The following is a 27,604-nucleotide window of genomic DNA, read 5'->3' on the forward strand; positions in this document are numbered from 1 at the left end:
AACATCAGCTATATTTTGAAAATAGGTATGCAGCTGGAATTCAGTGATGGGCCTCAATGTCTGTTTTTGCTTTAGGTGGGAACGGCGAGATACATGGCTCCAGAGGTCCTAGAGTCCAGGATGAATCTGGAGAATGTCGAGTCCTTCAAGCAGACGGATGTCTACTCCATGGCCCTGGTGCTCTGGGAAATGACATCTCGCTGCAGCGCAGTGGGAGGTAGGCATGGACACCGTCGCGGTGCAGTGGTGCCTCACGCGCCTTAGAGCGTGATGTCGCGCTCTTTGCTTCAACACGGTTCCAGGGATACAGAGCGCTCATTGAGATCTGGTAGGACACAGCTATTCCAGAACGATCTGGAATGGTGCTAAAAAGCCTAGGTTTTATAGCTGAAAGCCAGGTTTGGAGCATAAAGCATTTTATCTCCTTTCCTGAAGTTTATAATTACTTTTCTCTTGACCCATCACGCCACAGATATTTACATATCTGGCAAGAGATGAACACTAGTAATATTCATAAGAATTATTTCTGCATATCAAATGGGTACCATGATTCAGAAAAGTATCTGACTTTTGTTTCATTTTGTATTTTAAGGTTTTTCAGAATTATATGGTCCAGGAACTGGATTTGACTCAAAATTTACTTTTATGGACATAACTTTCCTTTGTCGAACAAAACAAGCAAAATGGTTTGACATATTTGTTTAGGTTTTGAAAAATCTAGTGAAGAGAGGTTATTGAGGAATGCAGTATTCTTCAGGGGTACAGGGGGCTGTCATCGTTTTAGAGAGCATTGTCCCCTGATCTTCTTGGAGATGGGATTGGCTGATGTCTACATCACTTTATCCTTTTCTGACCCTGCTCTCAGTGGTTTTCGTCAGGGTCTTAGGTCTCACCTTAGAAAATTGATATATCCCAACCTGGTCCTGGCTAGATGCTAAGTCAAGCCAAGCTAACTCCAATTTTAACCCTTTGTTTTGTAATAATGTTAGACACACAGAATCACTGCGTGAGTAGCACAGGGAGTTCCCATATGCTCTTCACCCAGCTTCCCCTTGTGCTAACACCTTACCTAAACCAAGCACAGCTGTGGAAGATTGGACATTGACATTGGTACCATGTCTTTAATTAATCTATAGGACTAACTTGTATTTCCAAGCCCCTAGTAATGGGGAACAGGATCCACTCCAGGATTCCACGTTACCTTAGCCACCAGGCCACCTCAGTCTCCTTTGATGTGTGGTGGTTGCTCAGTCTGTGTTTCTTTCGTGACCTTGACACTTGGGAAGAATTCAGACCAGGTATTTTATAGACTGTCTCTCACTTTGGGTTTCTCTGATGTTTTCTCATGATTAGATTGAGAATGTGCATTTTTAGGCAAGAATACCACAGAAATGATGTTGAGCCCTACTCAGGGTGTCACATGTGGGTGGAGATGCCAGTGTGCTGTCCAATCTCATCACGTGGTGAAGGTGTCTCCACATTTCTCCCTGTAAAGATACTACCTTTTCCATTTGTAATTAATACAAATCTTGTGGGAAGGCACTTTGACCTGTTTCTACTAAACACCTGTTTAGTAAGGAGACTAAACCTGTTTTTTTACCATAATTTTACTTGCTAATTCTAGGGTCCATCAGTAGCTCTTGCCAGCTACAATTATTACTGTAATGTTTGCCTAATGGTGATTTTCTGTTTTTCTTCTCCCTTCTACATTTATTCATAGATATTCTGCGTACGAAATATCTGTCCTTTCTCTCACCAGCCCCTTTTATTTGTTCATTTTACTATGTATTTATATGAGTATGAAGTTGTGGATATTTATCTTCTTCTATGGGTATTTAATATTATCAATATTTATTTTGTTGCTTAGATTATAACAGCTTTGGTCACTGGGCTAAACTACCTAGCATTTTGCTCCAGGTGGATCTGGTTGGCACCATTTCCTGCTCTGATAATTCCTCCTTTTGAGAACTTTCTTAGCTGACTCTCTAGGATGGGTCCTGCTGGGACCCTTGCTGTCCCATCACCTGTTTCCCTGGGTCCCTGCATGGAGATGGCACTTCCTGTCTGGCTGACCCTGTTATTTTCTGGTTTCCTGGCTGAGATATCTTCCCCCGTAGCACTTCCAAAAGTAACAGTTTTTTTTTTGCACAGTGAAATTTGTTTAATCAAGTTTCAGCCACTGAGAATCATTTTCTGCTTGAAAGCTTTGACAGCTCGAAAATGAATCCTCAGACCAGACCAGTGTGAGTTGTGTCAGAAGAGACAATGATGCTGTTGTCATCGTCTCAATAAATTTACCTCGTCTTCGGTATCTCTCTTATCCTTTCAAGCCCGTCATTCTATAAACGTGAGCTGGAAGACTGTGTCTTCCCCTCTGGCAGTGCCGCCAGCTTCTTAAGGCCTGATGTGAGCTCCCTGCTTCCACGGTTATCAATGACTGATGCCCTTTCCTGTTGATATTTGCTGAGTGTGGAAGAATTCAGGCTAATGGGGAAGAACCGAGTTCACCAGCTTTTACAAGGTCTAAAAATGGATACAGTATAAATAAGTTTTCCCAAGGAAGGAACAGGGTCCCATTTGTTCAGCAAGCCTCAAAAAACCTTTCATAACCTTTAGGATAAGAACAGACAGCTTTAGGGAACCGGAAAGAGGCCATCCCGGTTTTCATTTTGTTTGATCTTAAGCCCACAGTACTGTTCCTCCCATCTCCGCTCAGGCTGCAAAAATCAAAGTTCTTTGTGTATCCTCACTTTTGTCCAGCAGACAGCCCTTCACTTGATTAAGTGCGTGAACTCATGTATTAAACCCTTTCTTTTGCCTTCTTTTAAAAGTACTGTTTTTTTCTGTTTTGTTTTGTTTTCTGTTTTTTTGTGTCTGTGCTTCAAAAACCGTGAAGGCAGATTTTCAGCGTAGTCTTAATTACAGAGACTTTTCTTTTATATTTAAAGAGCCCCTTAGAGGGTACATTAAAGTTAGTACCTTCTAAGGGAAGTTAGGGGTGTTCCCTCTAACCTGCTGTACAAACACAGATGGAAGGACAAGTATTTCCATGAAGAAGCTTGCTGTCTACTGATGAAACAGACTTTTTTTTTCTCCTTTACTTTTAAAAACTTTGCACATTCAGACACATTTCTTACCTTACACATAAAATAGACAATATCCCTCTAGTTGATGTTACGCTTTAATTTATACAGAGAGAGGGCAGGATATAAAAGGGCTTTCCTGAGGCTTAAACTTCTTTCTGTGACTTGAAATACAGCGTATGTAATTACTATTTTTCATGGACAGTCTCATTTCAGAAAAGGAAGTGTGGAAAATGCTTACCTCAGTGTGATGAGTTATAGATTGATATTTTATTTCACAATATAGATCCACTGATATTCTCTCCCATTTATTCTGAGTAGCAGGACATCTAACTGAATGAAGGCATCAAAGGAAGGTCTTGCAGGAGGAGAAGGTGAAATCCCAGCTTTCCTGACTCGAGTGACCCTGTTCTGCTCTCAGGGCTGAGCCCAAACTCTTGGCGTGGATGCCCAGCAGGCCTCGCCTGCTTCTCTCTGCGTTTATCACAGGTCTTAGTGCTAGGCTTTGTCTCGTACTATTTACTGGGCCTGGAACACTGAAGGAGACTTTTTTACAGGCGAGGCAGGGGACAAGGGACTGAGTGCCCAGATTGGCTAAAGGGAGTTCAACAGTAGGGTCAGGCAAGGAGGGTTAGGTCAGCTTTCAAAGGAACAATGAGGCTAAGAAGTGTCCTCTCTGTGCAAGAAGGACAGAGGAAACACAAACAAGAGACAACACAACACTGGAGAAGCCGCACTCTTCTCAGGTGAGAAAATGCAGAGGTGGTAATAGCACCCTTTGGAAGCCAGCTGGTCCAGCTCCCTTACCACAAGATTCCACCTAGGAGCTCAAGAGATGGGTTGTCATAATTGAAGAGAGTCGTCAAAAGGGAAAGACTTTCTGGTAGAAGTAGGTTTGGTCCAGATGAAGAAGGCCACCGAGAAACGATAACTACTGTTACATAAGCAATTGCTTCATGGAACAACTCATTCCATCTACCAAGGACTCTTTGAAGGGTGTGCTGTTACTAGCCCCATTTTACAGATGGGAAAACTGAGGTTTTAGGAGGTGGGAAAGTTGTGGAGACAGGCATCAGAGCCCTGTTGTCTGGCTCTGGCCCCCAGGCCCTAACCTTCCTAGTACAGTGTTGGCCTGACCAATGGAGAGCATGTATAGCCCATGGCAGCTAGGACTACCATTATTATTTTTACAGAAGGGGGTAGTCAGTGCTACTCTGTGTATTGTGGCCTTTGACTCGAAGCCTTTCTGGAAGCATCTGGCAAGACAGTCACACACTTGGGGAACATTCAGTGATGGCCTCACTTCTGAACATTTCCAGTGGTTGACTTTCCTCTCACCTCTGGGTGAGTCTCTGTTAAAAGAATCCCAAGGCTATTAAATGCTGTAGTGTAGTGTGTTACAGCCTCAGTGCCTTAAGGTCTGAGATAACTTCCTTATCCTTATTTCTCTGAAGATATATCTATTCATTCTTTCATTCACTAAACCAATATTTATTGAGTACCTACTGCATGGAAGGCATTACTCAAAGTGCTGAGGGTACAGAGACTCTCAGGAGATGGCAGAGTAGAAGGATGTGAGCTCACCCCCCTCACAATAACACCAAAATCACAACTAACTGCTGAACAACCATCGATAAAAAAATGCTGGAAGCTACCAAAAAAGATATACTACACCCAAAGACAAAGAAGAAGCCACAACAAGACGGTAGGAGGGATGCAATCGTGATAAAATCAAATCCCATACCCATCGGGTAGGCAACACACAAACTAGAAAATAATTATATGGCAGAAGTTCTCCCACACGAGTGAAAGTTCTGAGCACCACATCAGGCTCCCCAGCCGGGGGGTCTGGCATCAGGAGCCCCCAAAGCATCTGGCTCTGAAGGCCCGTGGGGTTTGATTGCAGGAATTTCACAGGACTGGGGAAAACAGAAACTCCACTCTTGGAGGGTGCACACAAGGTTTCGTGCACACCAGGACCCAGGGGAAAAAGCAGTGACCTCATAAGAGCCTGGGCCAGACCTACCTGCTGTTATTAGAGGGTCTCCTGTGGAGGTAGGGTGTGGCTCTGGCTCACTGCGGGGACAAAGACACTGGTGGCGGTAGTTCTGGTGAGTACTCATTGGCATGAGCCCTCCTGGAGGCCGCCATTTTCTCACCAAGACCTGGCCCCACCCAACAGCTTGTAGGCTCCAATGCTGGGACCTGGGCGTCCACCTCAGGTCAAACAAACAACAGGGTGGGGACACAGCCCCACCCATCAGCAGAAAAGCTGTCTAAAATCTTCCTGAGCCCATGGCTTCCTGCTAAACACACCCCTTGACACAGCCCTGCCCACCAGTGGGACAAGACCCAGCTCCAGCCACCAGTGGGCAGGTACCAGTCCCTCCCACCAGGAAGCTGGCACAAGCCCATTGAACCAGCCTTATCCACCAGGGGGCAGACAGCAGAAGCAAGAAGAAGTAAAACCCTGCAGCCTGTGGAACAGAAACCGCAATCACAGAAAGTTACACAAAGAGATGGCAGATGAATATGTCCCAGATGAAGGAACAAGATACCCCAGGAGAACAACTAAGTGAAGTGAAGATAGGCAATCTACCTGAAAAAGAATTTTCATACACCACAATCAAGTGGGATTTATCTCAGGGATGCAAGGATTTTTCAATATCTGCAAATCAATCAGTATGGTACACCACAATAATAATTTAAAGAATAAAAACCATATGATCATCTCAATAGACGTAGAAAAGCTTTTGACAAAATTCAACACCAATTTGTGATGAAAACTCTCCAGAAGGTGGGCATAGAGGAAACATACGTCAACATAATTAAGGTCGTATATGACAAACCTACAGCTGATATCATGCTCTGAGGAAATGCTTTCAGCTTTTCACTGTTAAGATCAGGAACAAGACAAGGATGTCCACTCACCACTTTTATTCACCATAGTTTTGGAAGCTCTAGCCATGGCAATCAGAGCTGAAAAAGAAATAAAAAGAATCCACATTAGAAAAGAAGGAAAACTATCACTGTTTGCAAATAACATGATACTATACATAGAAAATCCTAAAGATGTTACCAGAAGACTACTAGAGCTCATCAATGTATTTGGTAAAGTTGCAGGATACAAAATTAATACACAGAAATCTGTTGCATTCCTATACACTAACAACAAAAGGTCAGAAAGAGAAATTAAGGAAACAATCCCATTTACCATCGCATCAAAAATAATAAAATACCTAGGAATAAACTTACCTAAGGAGGCAAAAGACCTGTACTCAAGAAACTATAAGATGGTGATGAAATAAATCAAAGATGATACATACAGATGGAAAGATATACTGTGTTCTTGGACTGGAAGAATCAATATTGTCAAAATGACTGTACTACCCAAGGCAATCTACAGATTCAATGCAGTCCCTATCAAATTACCAATGGCATTTTTCACAGAACTGGAACAAAAAATCTTAAAATTTGTATGGAGACACAAAAGGCCCTGAATAGCCAAAGCAATCTTGAAAAAGAAAAACAGAGCCAGAGGAATCAGGCTCCCTGACTTCAGACTGTACTATAAAGCTACAGTCATCAAAACAGTATGGTACTAGCACAAAACCAGAAATATAGGTCAATGGAACAGGATAGAAAGCCCAGAAATGAAACCACACAACTGTGGTCAATTAATGTACAACAAAGGAGGCAAGACTATACAGTGGAGAAAAGACAGTCTCTTCAATAAGTGGTGCTGGGTAAACTGGAACGCTACATGTAAAAGAATGAAATTAGAACATTCTTTAACACCAAAAATAAACTCAAAATGGATTAAAAACCTAAATGTAAGACTGTACACTGTAAAACTCTTAGAGGAAAACATAGGAAGAACAGTCTCTGACATAAATTGCAGCAATATCTTTTTTGATCCGTCTCCTAGAGTAATGGAAATAAAAACAAAAATAAACAAATGGGACCTAATTAAACTCAAAAGCTTTTGCACAGCAGAGGAAAACATAAACAAAATGAAGACAACCCACAGAATGGGAGAAAATATTATTTGCAAATGATGCGACCGACAAGGGATTAATCTCCAAAATATACAAGCAGCTCATGCAGCTCAATATCAAAAAAAAAAAAAAAAAACCCAATCAAAAAATGGGCAAAAGATCCTAAATAGACATTTCTCCAAAGAAGGCATACAGATGGTGAAGAGGCACATGAAAAGATATTCAGCATTACTAATTATTAGAGAAGTGCAAATCAAAACTACAATGAGATATAACTTCACACCAGTCAGAATGGCCATCACCAAAAAGTCTACAAAAACGATAAATGTTGGAGAGGGTGTGGAGAAAAGGGAACCCTCTTGCACTGCTGGTGGGAATGTAAATTGGTGCAGCCACTATGGAGACCAGTATGGAGGTTCCTTACAAAACTAAACATAGAGCTATCGTATGATCCAGCAATCCCACTCCTGGGCATATATCCAGAGAAAACCATGGGTCAAAAGGATACATGTACCCCAATGTTCATTGTAGCGCTGTTTATAATAGCCAAGACACAGAAGTAACCTAAATGACCATCAACAGGTGAATGGATAAAGAAGATGTGGTACGTATATACAATGGAATATTACTCAGCTATTAAAAAGAATGAAATAATGCCATTTGCAGCAACATGGGTGGACCTGGAGCTTATCATAGTAAATGAAGTAAGACAGAGAAAGACAAATATCATATGATATTGCTTATATGCGGATTCTAAAAAAAATGATACAAATGAACTTATTTACAAAACAGAAACAGACTTAGAAAACACACTTATAGTTACCAAAGGAGCAAGGTTGGCCGGCAGAGGGGGGATAAATTGGGAGTTTGGGATTGACATATACACACTACTATATTTTAAATAGATACTCAACAAGGACCTGCTGGTGGCTCAATGGTTAAGAATCTGCCAATGCAGGAGACACGGGTTCGAGCCCTGGTCCGGGAAGATCCCACATGCTGCGGAGCAACTAAGCCCGTGCGCCACAAGTACTGAGCCTGCGCTCTAGAGCCCGTGAGCCACAACTACTGAGCCCGTGTGCCACAACTACTGAGCCCGCATGCCACAACTACTGAGCCCGCGTGCCACAACTACTGAAGCCCGCACACCTAGAGCATATCATAGTAAATGAAGCATGGGCTCCGCAACAAGAGAAGCCGCAGCAATGAGAAGGCTGCGCACCGCAATGAAGTGTAGCCCCCGCTCACCGCAACTAGAGAAAGCCCGCGTGCAGCAACAAAGACCCAATGCAGCCAAAAATTAATTAATTAATTAATTAAAAAATAATAATAATACCTGAGAAATGTACAGTATGACTTCAAAGGGAAAAAAAATACTAAGCACAGGGAACTCTGCTTAGTATTCTGTAATAACCTATAAAGGAAAAGAATCTGAAAAAGAATAGATATATGTATATGTATAACTGAATCACTTTGCTGTACGCCTGAAACTAACACAAATTGTAAATCAACTATAGTCCAATTTAAAATAAAAATTAAAAGAAAATGCTAAGGATGCAGTAGTGAAAAAAAAATAGAGTCCCTGTCCTCAAGGGACTGGGTGTCTAATGAAGAACTACTATGCTAGAAAGACAAGTACTGCATGAATAGATATGAAATCATAACTTAAGGGCTGGGGGTGTGTATGATGATTGCAGAAAGAAAAACAAAATAGAGTTAGGGGATAGCTAATAACAGGGGTTGTTATTTCAGGCACTTGGGTCATCTGAAAGTATAGAAAAGAGAAACCAAGAAAATAGGTTTTTCAGAGTTGCTTGAGGAGGGAACAAATGGAAGGAGGTGGCCAGTGCGTTACTGTTTTATAAAGAAGGAGGAAAGCCATGAACTCACCATCCCTCCAGGACAAATCAGGAGAGTTGTTCTCTTCTACAAAGAAGTCTCTGTCCTGGCTTTCGGCTTGTCTGGTGTCCATGCAAGTGTTTGCACCGTGTGTGGTGTGTGGGAAGCGGAGGAAGGTGGGTCCTTCAGGGCCCCCTCTGGGAGCACAGCAGGCACAATAGTCATGTCACCCCAGCCAACCGGGCCCCCAGGCTGGCTGACTTCCAAATCCCTGGCCATGTCGGCCTTTGAATAGCAGCTGACACACAGCAGCCAGCTGAGCAAGTATTTTCACAAGAGGAGAAACACAACCCCAGCTTGCTGCAGCCTGTAAGGCAGACAAAACGTGCAAAAGAATCAAAAGGAAAGGAGGGAAGAAAAAAAAGAGGGGTGGGAGAGGAGTGAGGAGAGCCCGGGATCGCAGCCTTCATCTTCCTGCATTTCCAGGCAGGATAATTTGGAAGGAAGGCAGATATAAAAGTCAGGGTTGTGCTCAGGGGAAAACTGCCAACAACTTCACGGCTCTGTGGAGTTGGAACCACGATCAAAACAGCAGCTGCAGACCAGATGCTGACTTTCAGGGAGTGAGCATCTCCGCTGCCTGGGTCCCCTCTGAGCTCCAGAGCCGGAGACGGCAGACTTTCTCCTGAGAGCCTCCAGCCAGACAAAGAGATGCTGTGGGGCCGGGATGGGGCGGTGGCCCTCAGTGAAAGGACTGCGGGGAGGACGGGATGGGGGTGGGAAGAAAAGCAGAGAGATCTAAAGGTTTCTTAGAACAGAGGCTGTGTGAGGCCCTCAAGGAAATCCCAAGGTCCCCGTTGCGCCTGCAGGGAGGCAGCCAGCTGAGGCGCGAGAGGGAGCCTGGTCCCAGCAGGTGGTCCTGCCGTTGCGAGCAGGGCGTCTGCCTTGGGTTGGGTGCCTCGGGCCCTGGAACAGGAGCCCGAGCTGAGCATTCTGTAGGAAAAAGAGGGCAGGAAAAGCCACAGAGAGAAGGAACAGGCAGTGAGTCAGGAAGGGGAGGGAGCTGATGAGCCCTGTGCTACCAGGCAGTCACCACGGGGACAACCAGAGCATGATCCCACTGGGGACCCTGGCAGTGCACAGAGCCCACGTGCACCTCAGCATCACACCCCCGGCTCAAGGAAGCCCAGTTTATCTTCCAGCCCCCATCTGCTGCTGATTGAGGGCTGCCCTTGGGGCACGTTGGGAGGATGAACCCTAGTCGCCGGCCTGACTCTCTTGGATGTGAGCCAGTGTGAGTGCACAGGGTGAGTGCTGAGTGCTGTGGCCAGCGTCCTAGGGTAGTGAGCGTGCCCTTGGCTGGCATCCGCGGTTCGGCATCTGCGGATCCAGCCACTCACGGATCTTGTACTGTGTTTACAGCCCATGGTTGCTTGAATCGTGGATGCAAAGCTCTCATATACAGAAGGGCAAATATGGGGCTTGTGCATCTGCAGATATTGGTATCTGCCTCTGGTCCTGGAACCAACGCCCCACGAGTACCGAAGGAGGACTGTGTTAATGATGGCCAGCACTTGCGCTTTCTCTTCTTTTGTGGATACAGAAACTGAGGCACAAAGAGTTGATGTCTCTTTTCCAAGTCCTCATCTCTAGTTTATGATGGGTCTGGGGTAAACACAACGAATAATACCCCTACTTATGATGCACACCGTTAGCACTTCTTTTTAAAAGTGCTAAACTCGATCTTACTCTCTAAGCTGTTTGCTTTTTTTTCTTAGAGGCATTTCCAAAATTTTTAAAAGATGGTATTTATTTTAAAAGATGGCACTCTCTGAACTAACCCCACTCACCTTTTGACTTGCTTTCTCTGCAGTTCTTCACATTATTTGATCAAAGGCACAAAAAGAAAAATGCAACAGTCTCATTTTTCTCCATCTCCACCACCATCAGCCTTATCCCAGGGGGAGCTCTGAAGCATGAATTGCACAGTAGTCATCTCCTCTAGAGGCAAGACAGACTGTTAGAACTCCTGTGTTGACCCAGCAATCCCACTACCGGGCATATACCCAGAGAAAACCATAATTCAAAAGGACACATGCACCCCAATATTCATTGCAGCACTATTTACAATAGTCAGGACATGGAAACAACCTAAATGTCCATCAACAGAGAAATAGATAAAGAAGATGTGGTACCTATATACAATGGAATACTACTCAGCCGTAAAAAGGAGTAAAATTGGGTCATTTGTAGAGATGTGGATGGACCTAGAGACTGTCATACAGAGTGAAGTAAGTCAGAAAGAGAAAAACAAATACCGTATATTAACGCATATATGTGGAATCTGAACAAATTGGTCTATACGATCTTATTTACAAAGCAGAAATAGAGACACAGATGTAGAGAACAAATGTATGGATACCAAGGGGGAAGTGGGGGGGATGAATTGGGAGATTGGGATTGACATATATACACCACTATGTATAAAATAGATAACTAATGAGAACCTGCTGTATAGCACAGGGAACTCTTAGTGCTCTGTGGTGACCTAAATGGGAAGGAAATCCAAAAAGAGGGGATATATATATATATGTATAGCTGATTCACTTTGCTGTACAGTAGAAACTAACACAACATTGTAAAGCAATTATACCAATTAAAAAAAAAAAAAAAAACTCCCATGTTAATTCATCATTGGCTACAGACTGCCCTCCAGGCCAGGAAGCTCCCATCAACCAAGGGTAATTCTCCATAGAAGGGAGAAATTGTGACCCCTTACAACTCAGCGTTTGCAGCAGCTCGGGGCTGGTGTTCTTGGCTTGGTAAAGGGGGTCTAGGCAGGCTGCCAACCACATCTGCTATGGCAGCCAAAAGAGTTGGAAATGGAGAGTCAGTGGACTGATACATTGTCTAAGGAGCAGTTTATGTCATATGCAAATCATATTACACTAATATTATATTTATATTATATTATATTATATTATATTATATTATATTATATTATATTATATTATATTATATTATATTATATTATATTATACATACCTCAGGGCATGGCACTAAGAGAGCATCATTATTTGATTAGATTGAATTACAGGATAGCTCTGGAGGGGGACATGGAGGTCATCTAGTTCAGCCCATTCATTTTATAGAAGAGAAAATTTAGGTCAGAGTAAACCCTTACTGGGAGCTTAGCTCTTGCTTGAATTCAAGCCAGCTCATATTTATAGAAAGCCTACTGTGTATAAGGCACAATTTCAGCAGACACAAAACTCAGCCTCTGCCTTAGGCCTTAGGAGTTTACAGTCCAGTAAAAGATAAGGGACTAGAAGAAAGAAAGAAGGTGTATAAATACTATGCAAATCAAAGTTCAGATCTCACCCCAAGAGCAGTACAGATTAAGTGCTATGGGCACTTGAAGGCAAATGCAGACACACAGAAGGATGGTTTGTGCTTGTGTCAAAGTGGTGGAGGAGGGGAGGCCTTCATCCCAACTAAGGAAAGAGAAAATACCCTGCCAGCTCTTCTAGTTGGGTGAGGCGGAAAAAGATAAATATGCAAGTAAGGTTCTGGGAAAGGGGGAAGATCAAATAAACAAGAACAAGCCATCTCTTTTCAAAATGTCATTTCGCCTTAAATGCCTCTTCAATTCTCAGCCTGGAAGGGCAAATTATTGAAAGTTTCACTCATTAAACAGGGTTATTTTGAAGTAAAGGCCAAAGGTACTATTTATTTTGGAGGAAAATGGCGAATCCAGCCCACTCTTCCCTTTTGGCTCAGGCATGTTTCAGTACTGGAGTGATTTTATTTTCTAAATTGTCCTGTGATGCACTGACATGGGTATTGTCCCACCCACTTAAATTAGTAGATGTTCTAATATTCACCCAGAGTTTATGCATTGGCCACTTTGGACAGGATCTAAGATTAATTCATTCATTCGCTCAACAAAGCATTTATTGAGAGCCTGTTGTATGGGAGGCCCTGCCGTGGGTGCCAGGAATACAAGCATGAGAAAGGGACTCTGAACCTGCCTGCAGACGCTCACCGTCTGGTCGAGTGAGACAGATAAGCAGTGGCTGTACACCCTAAAATAGAGCTCTGCCCCCAGACGTCTAATAAAGAATGGCTCTGGGGATATTCAAGGAAGCTTCTATAACGATACCGACCCTAGAACATGAGGGGGGATCAAGATGGCAGAGTAGGAAGACCCTGAGCTAACCTCCCCCCATGAACATGGCAAAACTACCACTACATATAGAGCAGATCTCTCTGAGAATGACCTGAAGATTAGCAGATCAGCTCTTCTACAACAAAGGCTATAAAGAAAGAACCACACAAAGTCAGGTAGGAGGCGAGGACAAGTGATCTCGTCCAGACCCACACCCCTACTGCATGACCCAGAAGAGGAGGGAGTATCACAAGCTCAAGGATCCTCCCTGGGAAGCAAGAGGTTTGAGCCCCATATTAAGCACCCCAGCCCTGGGGTCTGGCACTGGAAGATGAGTCCCCTTGGCTGGTTGGAAAACCAGTGGGGCACACCAGAGGACTGTAAGAAACCGAGACCCCACTCTTGAAGAGCACACAGACAGATTTGCTTGCTCCCGGCCCCAGAGCAGAGGCAGCATCCCAGGAAAAGACACGGTCCATGCTCACTTCAGATCCAGCTCTCCCACCAAAGCCACAAAGGGCACATGCAGACTGCATAGGGATGCACACAAGGATATGCCTTCAAGATCAGGGTAGATAACTTTTTCACTTAATTTAAGAGAGACAAACAGAAATAGTCAAAGTGAGAAGACAGAGGACTCTATTTCAAATGAAGAAACAAGATAAAACCCTAATGAAACACAGATAAATAATTTACCTGATATAAAGAATTCAAAGCAATAGTAATAAAAATACCTTGATACAAATGAAAATAAAAACACAACTTTTCAAAAATCTATGGGACATAGCAAAAGCAGTTCTAAGAGGAAAGTTTATAGTGATACAGGCCTACTTCAAGAAACAAAAATCTCTGACACCTTAACTTTCTACCTAAAAGACTTAGAAAAAGAAGAACAAACAAAGCCCAAAGTCAGCAGAAGGAAGGAAATAATAAAGATCAGAGAGGAAACAAAATAGAGATCAAGAAAACAATAGAAAAGATTAATGAAACCAAGAACTGGCTTTTTGAAAAGAGAAACAAAATGGATAAACCTTCAGCCAGGCTCACCAAGAAGAAAAGAGAGAGGACCCAAATAAACAAAATAAGATATTAAGGTGGAGAAGTAACAACTGATATCACAGAGATACAAAAAAATCGTAAGATAATACTACTAACAGTTATGCCAACAAATTGGACAACATGGAATAAATGGACAAATTTCTAGAAACATACAACCTGCCAAGATTAAATCAAGAAGAAACAGAAAATTTGAACAGACCAATCACTGGAAGTGAAATTGAATTTGTAATTTAAAAACTCCCAGCAAACAAAAGTCCAGGGCTGGATGGCTTCACAGGTGAATTCTACCAAACATATAAAGAAGAGTTAATACCTTTATTTCAAAAACTATTGCAAAAAAATTGAAGTGGAGGGAACACTTCTAAACTATGAGGTCAGATTTACAATTTACAAATTCTAAGAGGTCAGCATTACCCTGACACAAAAGCCCGACAAAGGCATTATAAAAAAAAGAAAATTACAGGCCGTTATCCCTGATGAACATAGATCTTCAACAAAATATCAGCAAACTGAATTCAATAGTACATAAAAAGTCTCATACATCGTGATCATGTGGGATTTATTCCAGGGGTTATAGATGTTCAGTATCTGCCAATCAATCAATGTTTTACAGTACATTAACAAAATGAAAGAATAGTCATATGATCATCTCAATAGATGTAGAAAACGCATTTGACAACATTCAACATCCATTCATGATAAAAACTCTCAACAAGATGGTATAGAGAAAACACACTTCAACTTAATAAAGACCATTATGATAAAGCCACAGCTAAATAACATTATACTCAATGGTGAAAAGCTGAAAGGTTTTTGTCTAAGATTAGGAACAAGACAAGTATGCCCACGATTGTCACTTCTGTTTAACATATTATTGGAAGTCTTAGGCACAGCAGTCAAACAAGAAAAAGATATAAAAAGGCATCCAAATTAGAAGGGAAGAAGTAAAACTGTCACTGTTTGCAGATGACATGAAACTATATGTAGAAAACCCTAAAGACACCATCAAAAAACTATTCGGAGTAATAAATGAATTCAGTTAAGTTGCAGGATACAAGATTAATATACAGAAATCTGTTGCATTTCTGTACACTAATGATGAACTATCAGAAAGAGAAGAAACAATCCCATTTATAATCAAATCAAAAAGATTAAAATACCTAGGGATAAATTTAACCAAGGAGGTAAAAGACCTGTACTCTAAATACTATAAGACATTGAAGAAGGAAATTGAAGATGATACAGATTAATAGAAAGATATCCCATGTTCATGGAATAAAAGAATTAATATTGTTAAAATGTCCATACTCTTCAAAGCAATCTACAGGTTTAATGCAATCCCTATCAAAATACCCATGGCATTTTTCACAGAACTAGAACAAATAATCCTAACATGTGTATGGAACCACAGAAGACCCTGAATAGCCAAAGCAATCTTGAGAAAAAAGAACAAAATTGGAGGGATCACACTCCCTGACTTCAGATTATACTACAAAGCAGCAGTAATGAAAACAGTATGGTACTGGCAGAAAAACAGACATATAACAGAGCTCAATGGAACAGAATAGTGAGCCCAGAAATAAACCCACACACTTTCGGTCAATTAATCTACAACAAAGAAGGCAAGAATATACAATGGGGAAAAGACAGTCCCTTCAATAAGTGGTACTGAGAAAACTGGACAGTTAAATGTGAAAGAATGAAATTAGAACACTTTCTCATACTACATACAAAAGTAAAATGTATATGTGTGTACACACAACACACACACAAAATGGAATATTAGCCATAAAAAATAATGAAATTTTGCCACTTGCAACAACATGTATGGTCCTGGAGGGTATTATGCTTAGTAAAATAAGTCAGACAGACAGAGAAAGACAAATACTGCTTGATTTCACTTACATGTGGGATCTACAAAATAAAACAAGCAAAACAGAAACAGACTCACAGATACAGAGAACAAATTATGGTTTGTTGCCAGAGGGTTAGGGGTGAGGGGGATTAAGAGGTACAAACTACTAGGTATAAAATAGATAAATTACAAGGATGTAATGTACAGCACAGGAAATATAGCCAGTTTTTTATAATAACTTTACATGGAATAGACAAATCCATAAAAATATTGAGTTACTATGTCGTATACCTGCAACTGATATAACATGGTAAGTCAACTAACTATACTTCAATAAGAAAAATTAGAAGAAAATCAGCAAACTGAATTTCCCTTAAAAAAAAAAAGAAGAAAAGATTTTGTCCTTAGTTGAAACCTGAAGTCCTAATGAAGTGTTTACATCATCCTTCATTATTTTCTTTTTAGCAAGTATCACTGAAGCAAAGTTACCTTTTTAAATTTTGTTTGTTGGTGTTATCAGTCTCTCTCCTCTGTCATCTAAAACAGCATTTCTGAACCTCTTTTTCATTATTACTATTGCAAGGAGCCTTTGTAGACATTTTTTTCTTAATCACTACTCCCCATGATTTTTTTCCCTGTGGGAAAATTATACATGATATAAAGTTCACCAGTTTAGCCATTTTTAAGTGGTTACAATTCACAACTTAAGTGGTACAGTTCGGTAGCATTAAGTACATTCACAGTGTCGTGTAATTATCACCATTATCCATTTCCAGAACTTTTTCATCCTCCCCAACTGAAACCCTGTACCTATTAAACAATATCTCTCTACCTCTTCTCCCCCCATCCCCTGGCAACCACTATTCTGCTCTCTGTCTCTGTGAATTAGCCTGTCCCAGATACCTCATATAAGGGGAATCATACAATATTTGTCCTTCCGTGTCTGGCTTATTTCACTAAGCATAATCTGTATTGTAGCATCTATCAGAATTTCATTCCTTTTTTTATGGCTGAATCTCCCCGAGAAATTTAATACCACATATTAAATCTATTTATGTACTGTCGACCTTTGTAGGGCTACAAACCATTGTAATATGTAAGATTTTTCTACCTCCCAGGAACCAGGATCGCCCCCATTGAGATGTCTGCATTAAAACCTGAATCCCCTGACCTTGTTGGTCTTGTTCTCCGCTCTGTCCCCAGCTGTTAGGACATCGTGGGCACTCAACAGTCATGTGTTGAATTTCTCAAGCTCCTTCCACAACCCCTCCTTATATTTGAACCCACAAGAATTAAAAATTGCCCTTAGTGTAATCACAGGTGCATCACACTCAGTGTCTCAGCTGTGCACACCCTTCTCAAGCGCCCTGTGTTTGCCTGCTCTCTCCAACAGAAGTGAAGGATTATGAGCCTCCATTCGGTTCCAAGGTGCGAGAGCATCCCTGTGTCGAAAGCATGAAGGACAACGTGTTGAGAGATCGAGGACGACCCGAAATCCCCAGCTCCTGGCTCAACCACCAGGTAAGGAGTGACTGTTGCGAAGGGCAAGTAAAGTTCATCCAGAGTAATATCTTAGGTAGGAGAGAATGCCTGGCTATTGGGCATCAATCTGAGGCAGGTCCCTTTGTTTTCCATGAGCCTGTTCACTTTTCTTTATAAAGAAGTTTCAGTAAAGTGGGATGACCTTGTTATTGCATGTTCTACCCACCATTCAGAAAGGGCTCACACAGAATCATTTGACGGGCATTTGTCATATTGTCCAAGCCGTCTTGCTTCTGAGTTAAAATACTTTGTTTGCAGCCTGTGCCACTCACCTCGTATAGGGAGTTTATGTTTTGTTCCCTTCTGGGTTCCAAATGTTTTCTTCTGGGAATCTTCAGCTCTGGCAGGAAATACTTAGTGAGAAAGAAGGGGTGTTTGTCAGCCAGCTGGCCCGCAAGGGGCTGCTGTGCGCTCAGGCTGCGGCAGGTGTGTCGAGAAGGAGGAGGCTGGGATAAAGGAAAGCACAGAAGAGCAAAGGGCAAGGGAACAAATAGGAAATCTGTCTTTCCAGAACTTCCTAATGGCTTCTTTTTTTTTTTTTCTTTTTAAGCAGTGGTAGATAAGACCGTCCATCCATAGCAGCGCAGTGGTTCTGACATACAGGGAGACCTATCCAAATTCCCCTCATCAAAATGCCCCCAGTCGGAGGAGAAGAAGGAGGCATAGGTTGTGAGAGCGGGGGACTGTCAGGCACAGCAGGGAAGAGCCGTGAATGAGGGAGAGGGGCCTTGTGCCCATAGCTCACTGACAAGACTGTCCTTTCCATTGACGTAAACCTTTTATGGCCGCCTTTGGCTGAATTCCCTTACCCAGGGAAGGCTGGGGCTAAGTCATAGGTTTCCTAAGGGCAAGGCAAATAATTCAGATAAGAAACAGAAACCACAAGTCAGGTGCAATCGAGGAGACAGATGGAGCAGTGCCAGCCCTGGCCAAGAGCCACTTCAGCGGACAGACCCTGATAAAGCCGGGGGAGAGCGTGGACCAGGCCATGGCCCAGGGCTTCTCCCTGGGTTTCAGGAAAGCCTCTTTGACTTTGAAAATGCAAGACTATTTTGTGTTAACTCTGAAATCAGAAGGCACTAGTATTGTTTCTTTCAAACTCTTGCTGCCGCCTCTGCTGTACAGTTCTTCTAATGAAGCCATTATTCATGATGATAAAATTCTGGAAAGAATTTGCATAATACATTTTTTCTCTTAATGAGATTTGTTGCCCTATTTATTTCAAGTTAATGCTTAATATTTAATTTAATTTACTACCTGTAATTACAGTGCCAGAATAAAATAAATGTTACTTGTGTACCAACAATAACACTCCACTCTTAACAAGGCCATCAATCAATACCACCAATTAGGTGAATTACACAATTAATTCAACATCATGAACTCACTCACAGGGCGGGAAGGGAGGGTCAGGTTCCTAGGTGTGTGGGGAAAGTTGTTGGTTAGACTGCAAACAGGAAAGTGCCATTCTCAGGGCAGAGTTGGGATTGATCCATCCCACCTGGCCACTCGTGTGAGGGGACACCAGTGATAGGGTTGGGCCTCTGATTGGCAAGAGCACAGTCTGTTTCCACCTATTGGGCTATCTAGTTAATCCGTGCCTGCTTTATTTCCAAAAAATGACTGGAAATAACAAAAATATTTGCAATGCAAAATAAAAAAGCCATGAAAGAAGACCCTTGTCACACATTGTGGGCAGCATTTTCTGGATGGGCCTTTTGAATGGGGCCTTTATGGGGTTAGGTTGAACTCTCTGAAACAGCCTGCAGGACCTACAAAGACAGACAGGGTCCAGCCTGATGCAGGAGAGGAGGGGCCTAGCAGAGGGTCTCCTCAGCAGCTGCTGGAAGATGGGACTTGAACCCAGAAAATGCAACCAGACCAATGCCTGGACTTCACTCAGATATTCAGTCCTGTTTACATAGGAATGTGTATATGATTCCAGCTCTTAAGACTCTCTGGAAAAGGCAACACCATTAAGGCAATAAGCAGATCAGTGGTGGTCAGGGGCTGAGGGGGAAGGAAGGAGGGGTGACGAGGTGGAGCACAGGGGATGTTTAGGGCAGTGGCCTTCTGTGGATACTGTGATGATGGACACATTTGTCAGAACCCACGTCCGGTACATTACTGTGAACCGTGTTCTGGTTGACTTTGGTTGATAGTGACGTGTCAGTGTTGGTTCACCGATTTTAACAAGTGCACCACACAGACGCAAGGTGTTGATGGCGGGGGAGGTTGTCCGCGAGGGTGGAGGGCGTATATGGAAACTCTCTGTAATTTCCACTTGATTTTGCTATGAACCTAAAACTGCCCTCAACAGTAAAGCCTAAAGCTGTGCCCCTCCCCACCAAACAGAAAGGTGTGAGATGGCATTAGAAGCCCACTTCATGGGAATTTTCAGGATTGGGGATGCTGCTGTGCCCCAGAAGCCTACTGGGGGGCCTTGTGCTGTGTCTTCATTTCCCCACTTCCTATGATCAGATGGCCCCGGAACGCTGGCCACCTGCAGCTGCAGTCAGGTGGTGCTGGGGACTGGCCTGCAGGCGGGGACAGAGCGATGGCGGCAGAGACAGGGCAGGGGCTGCCTTGCCCCCAGGAGCCGCCAGCCCCTCTCAGAGGCGTGTGGACCCTCTCCCCCTGCAGGGCATCCAGATGGTGTGCGAGACGCTGGCCGAGTGCTGGGACCACGACCCCGAGGCCCGGCTCACGGCGCAGTGTGTGGCCGAGCGCTTCAGTGAGCTGGAGCATCTGGACAGACTCTCGGGCAGGAGCAGTTCGGAGGAGAAGATTCCCGAAGACGGCTCCCTGAACACTACCAAGTAGCTCTTCCGGCGGCCGGCCAGTGTGGCTGGCCCTGTGGCCAAAGAGCAGAGGCAGCAGGAAGCTGCCCCTGGACGGTGCTTCCTGGAGCCCCGGGGCCGCTCCCTCCCCCCGAGCTGGGGAGGGGGTGACAGGAAGCGTCCTATGTCTTTGACTTTGTCATAGGATAAGCTGTGTTAGCACTTCCTCAGGAAATGAGATTGATTTTTACAATAGCCAATAACATTTGCACTTTATTAATGCCTGTACATAAATATGGAATAGCTATGTTTTATATATATCTATATATGTCTATATCTATCTATACAGCCATACTCTAGAAAGAGGTGAGGAAAAAGATCAAATATGCCCAAGAAATGGGTTGGATGGGCGAGCTTGGCACTGAGCACAGAAGGAAGGGCTCTGGGGCAGCCTCAGCACTTGGCAGTCACTCATGTGCTAGGCCTCTGAGCACACAGGGGTTGGGGGTGGGGGTGGGGGGGCGCGGTCTTTGCCGTCAGAGAGAGGCTCCAGGTCTCAGAGCCTGCTGTGGCCAAGTTGCACTTGCTTTTGCAAAGTAATAATTCCCTGTACTGGGTCCTGTTCTGGCCATGGAGCTGATTGGAGTCGCACTGTTTGGGGACCAGACCCTGGGGTCCCCGTGTGCCATCATCTCTCCTGGACTTGTCACCGGAGCTTCACGACCCACCTCTGGTTTGTGAAGCTCCTTCCTCAGCTAGTTCAGAAACTTTGCCCCATTTCTAATTGCTTAAATGTTTTAAGCCCCATGTTTTACCTTCACAGGCTACAGAAAAATCAGGACACATTTCCCCACCCATGAAATTGCCACGCCTTCTACTAATGAGAAATTGTTATTTTTAAAAAAATTCCCCTCATACTTATGTTACTGTTCCCTGTTTCCTAAAAGGGAACAGGTCTCCCTTCCAGGTTCTTTATGTTTAGTTTTTTTATCACTCTTGGTTTCAGTCTCCAGCTTTCTATGCAACACTAGTAGGTTCTATGCTCTGGGCTTCAGGGGACTCGAGCACATTTTGGCCAAGGGGAAAGTATTTGAGCAGCACAGCACTGCCACAGTCAGGAGTCTCCTCAGGCACTCTGAACGTGTGTTTTGCTTGGCCAGCACAGTGTTTAACAAAATCGAGGCACTTTTTAAATACTTGGAGATTTTGCAAAAAAAAAAAAAATTTGGATCCTCAAGTAAGACTAGAGAGCAAATGGTTTCCAGTTCTCTCTGGGCCACATCATTCACAGACGCAGGTGTGGACACTCTTAGAAAGCTGCTCACTTCCGCCATGAACGTTTGTGTTTTCCACCCACCCCCACCCCAGTCTGGGAATTAAACCTGCTTCCAACCGAGGGCCCCTGTGAGAAATGTGCGTCCACGCACTCCTCTGGCTATAGAGTATAATTCTGATTCCCTTCCTGGGGTTAAGATTTGAAGCTGGCCTTCTTTTGGACTACCGGGGACCTCCTCTGGGTGGTCCCTGTTAACCCAAATCTCGTTTGCTTGTATTTTAAGAGCTTCCCCCTCTGCTTTCAGAGGGAGCCCTTTACTCCAAGAAGCTGTCGTCATAGTTACTGGTCTCAGTCACACCTGCCTTCCCAACCTTTGCAGAATTTGAATGTGGGACACAGGAGTCCCATGTACAGTTAGGAAATCTGTGTCCACAAGGACAAGAACAAAGAATGTGCTTTACTACTCCATAGGAAACTCGTTAATCCACAGACAAGTGTTAATGCTGCAAATAACAATTTTTTAAAAATGTTTTTGAAGCTTATTTTGAAGCTTATTTTCAGCCAAATAGGAATATTGGAGAGGGACTGGCAGTGACCAGCTCTACTTGGGTTTTGGAAGGTCTCATCTCATTGGGGTTTTAGCAGATATGCTGAAGTTTGGGATTAGGTGGAACTTTTAGGAACCCTGCTCGGTGGGGTGGGCTGAGAGAGTTAAGGTAGTTTGACCCGCAATGCCGCAGAAGTGCCCAGAAATCCCCTGCACTTTAGGGCTGGTGAGGCCGTCCCAATAGCTGTTGCTCATTGACCTCTAGTGGTGAATTTCTAGAATACTGGTCCATTATGGGATCTTCCAAGAGTCAAAAGAGCTTTATCACTTCTGGGTGGCCATCAGCATAAACTGGAATGTAGTCTCAGATGATACTGTGGCTTGTTTTATGTTTGTTTCCCTTATTCAAGAAAAAGACCAAGGAATATCATTCTGTAGTTCCTAAAAATACTGACTTTTTTCATTACTCTACATAAAGGGAAAGTTTTATTCTTTTATGGAACACTTCACCAGTACTCATTTATTAAAATAGGAATGTGAATGCTATATACTCTTTTTATATCAACTGTGTCAAGCACTTATTTTCATTCTATGCATTGTTTGTCTTTTATATAAATAAAATGTTTATTCGATTGAATAAAACAAAAATACTCAGGTCAGCTTCCTGCCTCCTGTTCCTATTCATAGAGGCCCACGAGCCTCATTTGGTTATTTTGCAGTTTGTGCACAAAAAGCCACAAGACAAATCCTCTCCAACTTTTCCATATTCATTGTCTTCTTCAACTGACAGTGTCAGGTCCCTGTTTTTAAAAAAGCAGTCACTTCAGTACTGTGAGACGTCGCAGATGCTGGTGGTGGCTTGCCCCTTATCCCAGGTCCGGCACAGTGTCCCTCTACATCCCCGACCACCATCTCCCCTGTCCCCGGGTCCCAGGAGCGGCCCGTGTCCACACATGGCTTCTCACGGGGTGCGTAGCCGGCTCCGCGCATGCCCACTTCTCCCTCCCCACTCCTCACAGTAACAGGCTGCCGCTATCTCCCCACCTCCCACCCCCGCCACGCCCCCGCCCCCAGCCCCCAGCCCCGGCCATGTGTCACGCTTCCTCCCTCTTCCTTTCTACCCAGCCACCCCATCCCACTTGGAGCTTTTTCATTGAGGTATAATTGACATACGACATTGTACGTTTCAGGTATACAACATAATGATGCAATATTTGTATGTACTGAGAAATGATCACAGTAAGTCTGGTTAACATCCGTCATCATACAGTTACAGGATTTTTTTTTCTTGTGATGAGAACGTTTAAGATTGACTTTCTCAGCAACTTTCAAATTGACTTTCTCAGCAACTTTCAAATATGCAGCACAGTATTATTAACTATCGTCACCATGCTGTCACACATTACATCCCCAGGACTTATTTATGTTATAAACTGTAAGTTTGTACCTTCTGACCCCCTTCACCCACTTCATCCACTCCCCACCCCCTGCCTCTGGCCACCACCAGCCTGTTCTCTGAATCTTGTTTTGTTTTGTTGTTTTTTCCAATTCCACATATAAGTGAGATCATATGGTATTAGCCTTTTTCTGACTTATTTCACTAAGCGTGATGCCCTCAAGTTCTGTCCATGTTGTCACAAATGGCAAGATTTTATGTTTTTATGGCTGAAAAACATTCCATTGTATACATACGCTGCTTTTTTTAAATCCATTCATCCATCAATGGACACTTAAGTTGCATGGTTATCTTGGCTTTCGTAAATAATGCTGCAGTGAACGTGGGGCGCAGATATGTTTTCAAGTTAATGTCTTCATTTTCTTCAGATGATAAATACCGAGAGGTGGAATTGCTGGATTGTGTGGTAGCTCTATCTTTAACTTCTTGAGGACTGTCCACACTGCTCGGTCTCCATAGTGGCTGCGCCAGTATGTGCATTCCCACCAGCAGTGCACCCGCCCCACAGCTGCAACAACCAGAAATGTCACCAAACACTGCCACATGTCCTCTGGGGGACAAAAATCGTCACTCTCAGCTGAGAATCACTTAGCTGGATGACGGGGTCCTGTACTACTGTGGGCATTAGTTGTAGTGCTGTCTTAACTAGTAGCTTGGCAGTTTTAGAGGTTACTAATTTTAGCAGTTTCCTGCTCCTCCATTTACCACCTGTGTGACCTGGGCAAATTACTTAAGCTCTCCATGCCTCAGTTTAATTATATGTACAATGGGATTTTACAGGCTTCATCCCATACCAGTGACCACTGTGGTAAGGAATACTGGCAAGGCTTTTGGTGTTGCGTCTTGAACTTGGAAAGCCTTCAGTGCATTCTGGCCAGTGTTCGGTTGGTTTAGTGTGCCAGGGCTGCTTTCCAAAGAGGCCGATACTGAGATACATCCTAGAGGGCGTTAACACAGAGAAGTGGACACACACTGCAGGCCTGGAGCACAGGGAAGCTCCTGTCCTGGGTGAGTACTGGTCATCTGGGGAGGACGCCCATTCACTGAGCACCTGCCGAGGCTAGGTCCGTGAGGTAGGTACTGTGCCCATTTTACAGATGAGAAATCACACTCGGAGGACTCCAGTAAGAAGCCTAGGGTCTCACAGAGGTAGGTCCGCTTGCAAAGCCAAGTTGTCCTGGACCTCAAATTTGAAATAATAATTTGGAATAATGCTTGGTTCTTTTCTCGTATTGTCTCCTGAGGGACCTGGCCTGCCCAGCAGGATGAGAGGGCTGCACCACCATGAAACATCCCCATAGCACCATCATTGTTCTCATCCACCGCCACCCCCCGGGGGTCTGTCTGCACAGTGGGAACAAGGAAGGTGTGCTCTTATCTCTATTGCTCCACTTGCTTCCACTCACATGAGAAGTGCTGTCTAAATTCTTGCCGAGAGCACAACTGGAGGACGAGTGAATAGTGTTGCCTAATGTGTGGAGTGTGCCCACTCCTTCAGATGGTTTCAGATTGTGCCAACCTTTAAAAACATTATTTTAGTGGGTCTGTTTTTATTTTAACATGTACTAGAAAAAATAAACACATTTACCCTGGGCTTTCACAAATATTATTGCTTGAAATATAGCTGGGTTTAAAAACTTGAATTGACTTTTTAAAATGCATTAAGTAGATAACAGTCCTTATTTTTGGCAACTGCAGGGGCTGGGAATATGAATGATGAGGTTGGCGTGCTCCCCACAAGGAAGCAAATCCGTATGAATTGCTAACATTCATGGAGCACTCGGGAAGCACCAAACATCATTCTCTGTGTTTTACCATCTTTATCTGCTTTAATCTTCACCACCAACCTATGAGGTAGTCTTACTTCCATATGAGAGGTGAGGAAACAGGCAGGGAGCAAGGTATTACTAAGAGTCCCACAGTGAGCAGTCTTAAGGCCAGGATTGGAACTGAAGCAGTCAGACTCCAGAGCCCGCATGTAGACCTTGAACACAAGATGAAGCTGGAGTTGAAGGGCAAGGTGGAGTCCTGGAATGCTCGAGGTATGATTCTTTAGGGTCAAATCCACAGGAGGAAGATGCAGTGCACACTGGAGGGGCCAGGGTGGCCATCAGGGAGCAAAAGTCATTCCTCAAAGGCACATGGACTCTGGGCTCCAGCCCAAGTGCTCCAGCCAAAACAGGAGCCAAGGTCCTCTGACGCCCCCCCTTACAGGCTCCGTTTTACCCGGGTTATTTCAGTCCTGGCTACTACAAAGTCGGGAGCATTCCCGGTTGGCAGTAAGTCTCCAAGTGCCCTCAGCGGGGTCCTGGTCCTTGCACCCGTCAGCAGCTTTGGAATGCAGGCGCTCTCTGTGCCTGGCAGTTTCTAGTTTGCAGTGGTGGTTTTTGTTTTAAGCTCGCTATGCAAATGACAGGGTGTACACTAATAGTCTAGTCCTGAGGGAAAACCCTTCCCAGGGTGACAGAGAAGTTTTCATCTATGCAAGTGTGTCCATCCTTTTTCACAAAAGTCACCACAGTTGGCATCCGCAATTCTGTTCATTTTCCTTCTGAAATAGGCTGCCTAATCGTTGCTTATCACATTTCCAATTAGTATTTCTTTTTTTACTTGGATAATTATAGCTCCAGACTATGGGTGTGGGGCTATGGCTTTTGGGCCTACTTTGCAAACTGCAGATAAAGACAAGATTGTGAACCTTCCCCCATTACATGGCCTGCCAATCAGCCTCACACGGTGTAATTTAATTCTAATACACCTCCTGATCTTTGGTGCATTTAAAAATAGCTTGTTAATAGTCTTCCTATTCTAATTAAGCTAAAACTGCACATGGTGTGAAATGTGTGTTCTCCCTCACTCTTTCTCCACACACACACACACACACACACACACACACACACACCCCTGATCCTAAAAACTCACTCTGCGTGCAGCCCATGCAATCGGTGCTGCTGAAACTGTCCTCGAATCTTCCCCCCTCCATGCCTGCTGTGTAGACAATAGAATAATGATAGCCCTGGTGCTGGTGTGTCACCAGAAAGATGAAATGCCTTTGAAATGTCATATTTTGTCTAAATATTCATAACAAAATCATTAAAATTGGGACCTCTGGAGTCAGATCTCCTTGGTTTGGTTCAAATTATTGTCAGCTCCACAATGACTGACATGGCATGAGCCTTTTAATCATTTTATTACTTTGGTTTCTTACCATGTAAAATGGGTAATGACAGGACCTACCTGAGAGAGTAGTAAGAATTACTATAAAAATAGAGTTACTGTTTTCAAAGTCATTAGAACAGAGACTGGTGCACGTAAGCATTAATTATTATTATCTACTCCAAAATGAAGTTGTGATGTCAAATTTCAAAGACATAATGTCTCAACATCCCTAATTATCAGAGAAATGCAAATCAAAACTACAATGAGGTATCACCTAGCACCAGTCAAAATGGCCATCATTAAAAAGTCTACAAACAATAAATGCTGGAAAGGGTGTAGAGAAAAGGGAACCCTCCTGCACCGCTGGTGGGAATGTAAATTGATACAGCCACTATGGAGAACTGTGTGGAGGTTCCTTAACAAAAACTAAGAACAAAGCTACCATATGATCTGGCAATCCCACTTCTGGGCATATGTCCAGAGAAAACCATGGTTCGAAAAGATACATGGACCCCAACATTCACTGCAGCATTATTTACAACAGCCAAGACATGGAAGCAACCTAAATGCCCATGGACGGATGAATGGATAAAGAAGATGTGGTATATACATACAATGGAATATTACTCAGCCATAAAAAACAATGAAATCATGCCATTTACAGCAACATGGATGGACCTAGAAATGATCACACTAAGGGAAGTCAGACAGAGAAAGACAAATATCATATGAGATTGCTTACGTGTGGAATCTAAAAACTGATATAAATGAACGAATTGACAAAACAAAAACAGACTCACAGACTTAGGAAAGAAACTTAGAGTTACCGAAGGGGGAAGTTG

The 27,604-nt window shown here is 43.4% G+C and overlaps 1 protein-coding gene across 1 annotated transcript in view; it reads left to right on the plus strand.

Moving 5' to 3' along the window:
* TGFBR2 (transforming growth factor beta receptor 2) overlaps positions 1-22,801 on the plus strand; it is a 94,850-nt gene extending 72,049 nt beyond the window's left edge. The window contains exons 5-7 of the mRNA XM_036868562.1: positions 76-217; positions 17,396-17,523; positions 20,188-22,801. Coding sequence (XP_036724457.1) covers positions 76-217; positions 17,396-17,523; positions 20,188-20,367 — 450 coding nt within the window. The 3' untranslated portion in view covers positions 20,368-22,801. The remainder of the gene's footprint in view (positions 1-75; positions 218-17,395; positions 17,524-20,187) is intronic.
* Positions 22,802-27,604: the final 4,803 nt, after the last annotated feature.

The sequence above is a fragment of the Balaenoptera musculus genome, chromosome 11 (assembly GCF_009873245.2).
Source record: "Balaenoptera musculus isolate JJ_BM4_2016_0621 chromosome 11, mBalMus1.pri.v3, whole genome shotgun sequence".
Lineage (NCBI taxonomy): Eukaryota > Metazoa > Chordata > Mammalia > Artiodactyla > Balaenopteridae > Balaenoptera > Balaenoptera musculus.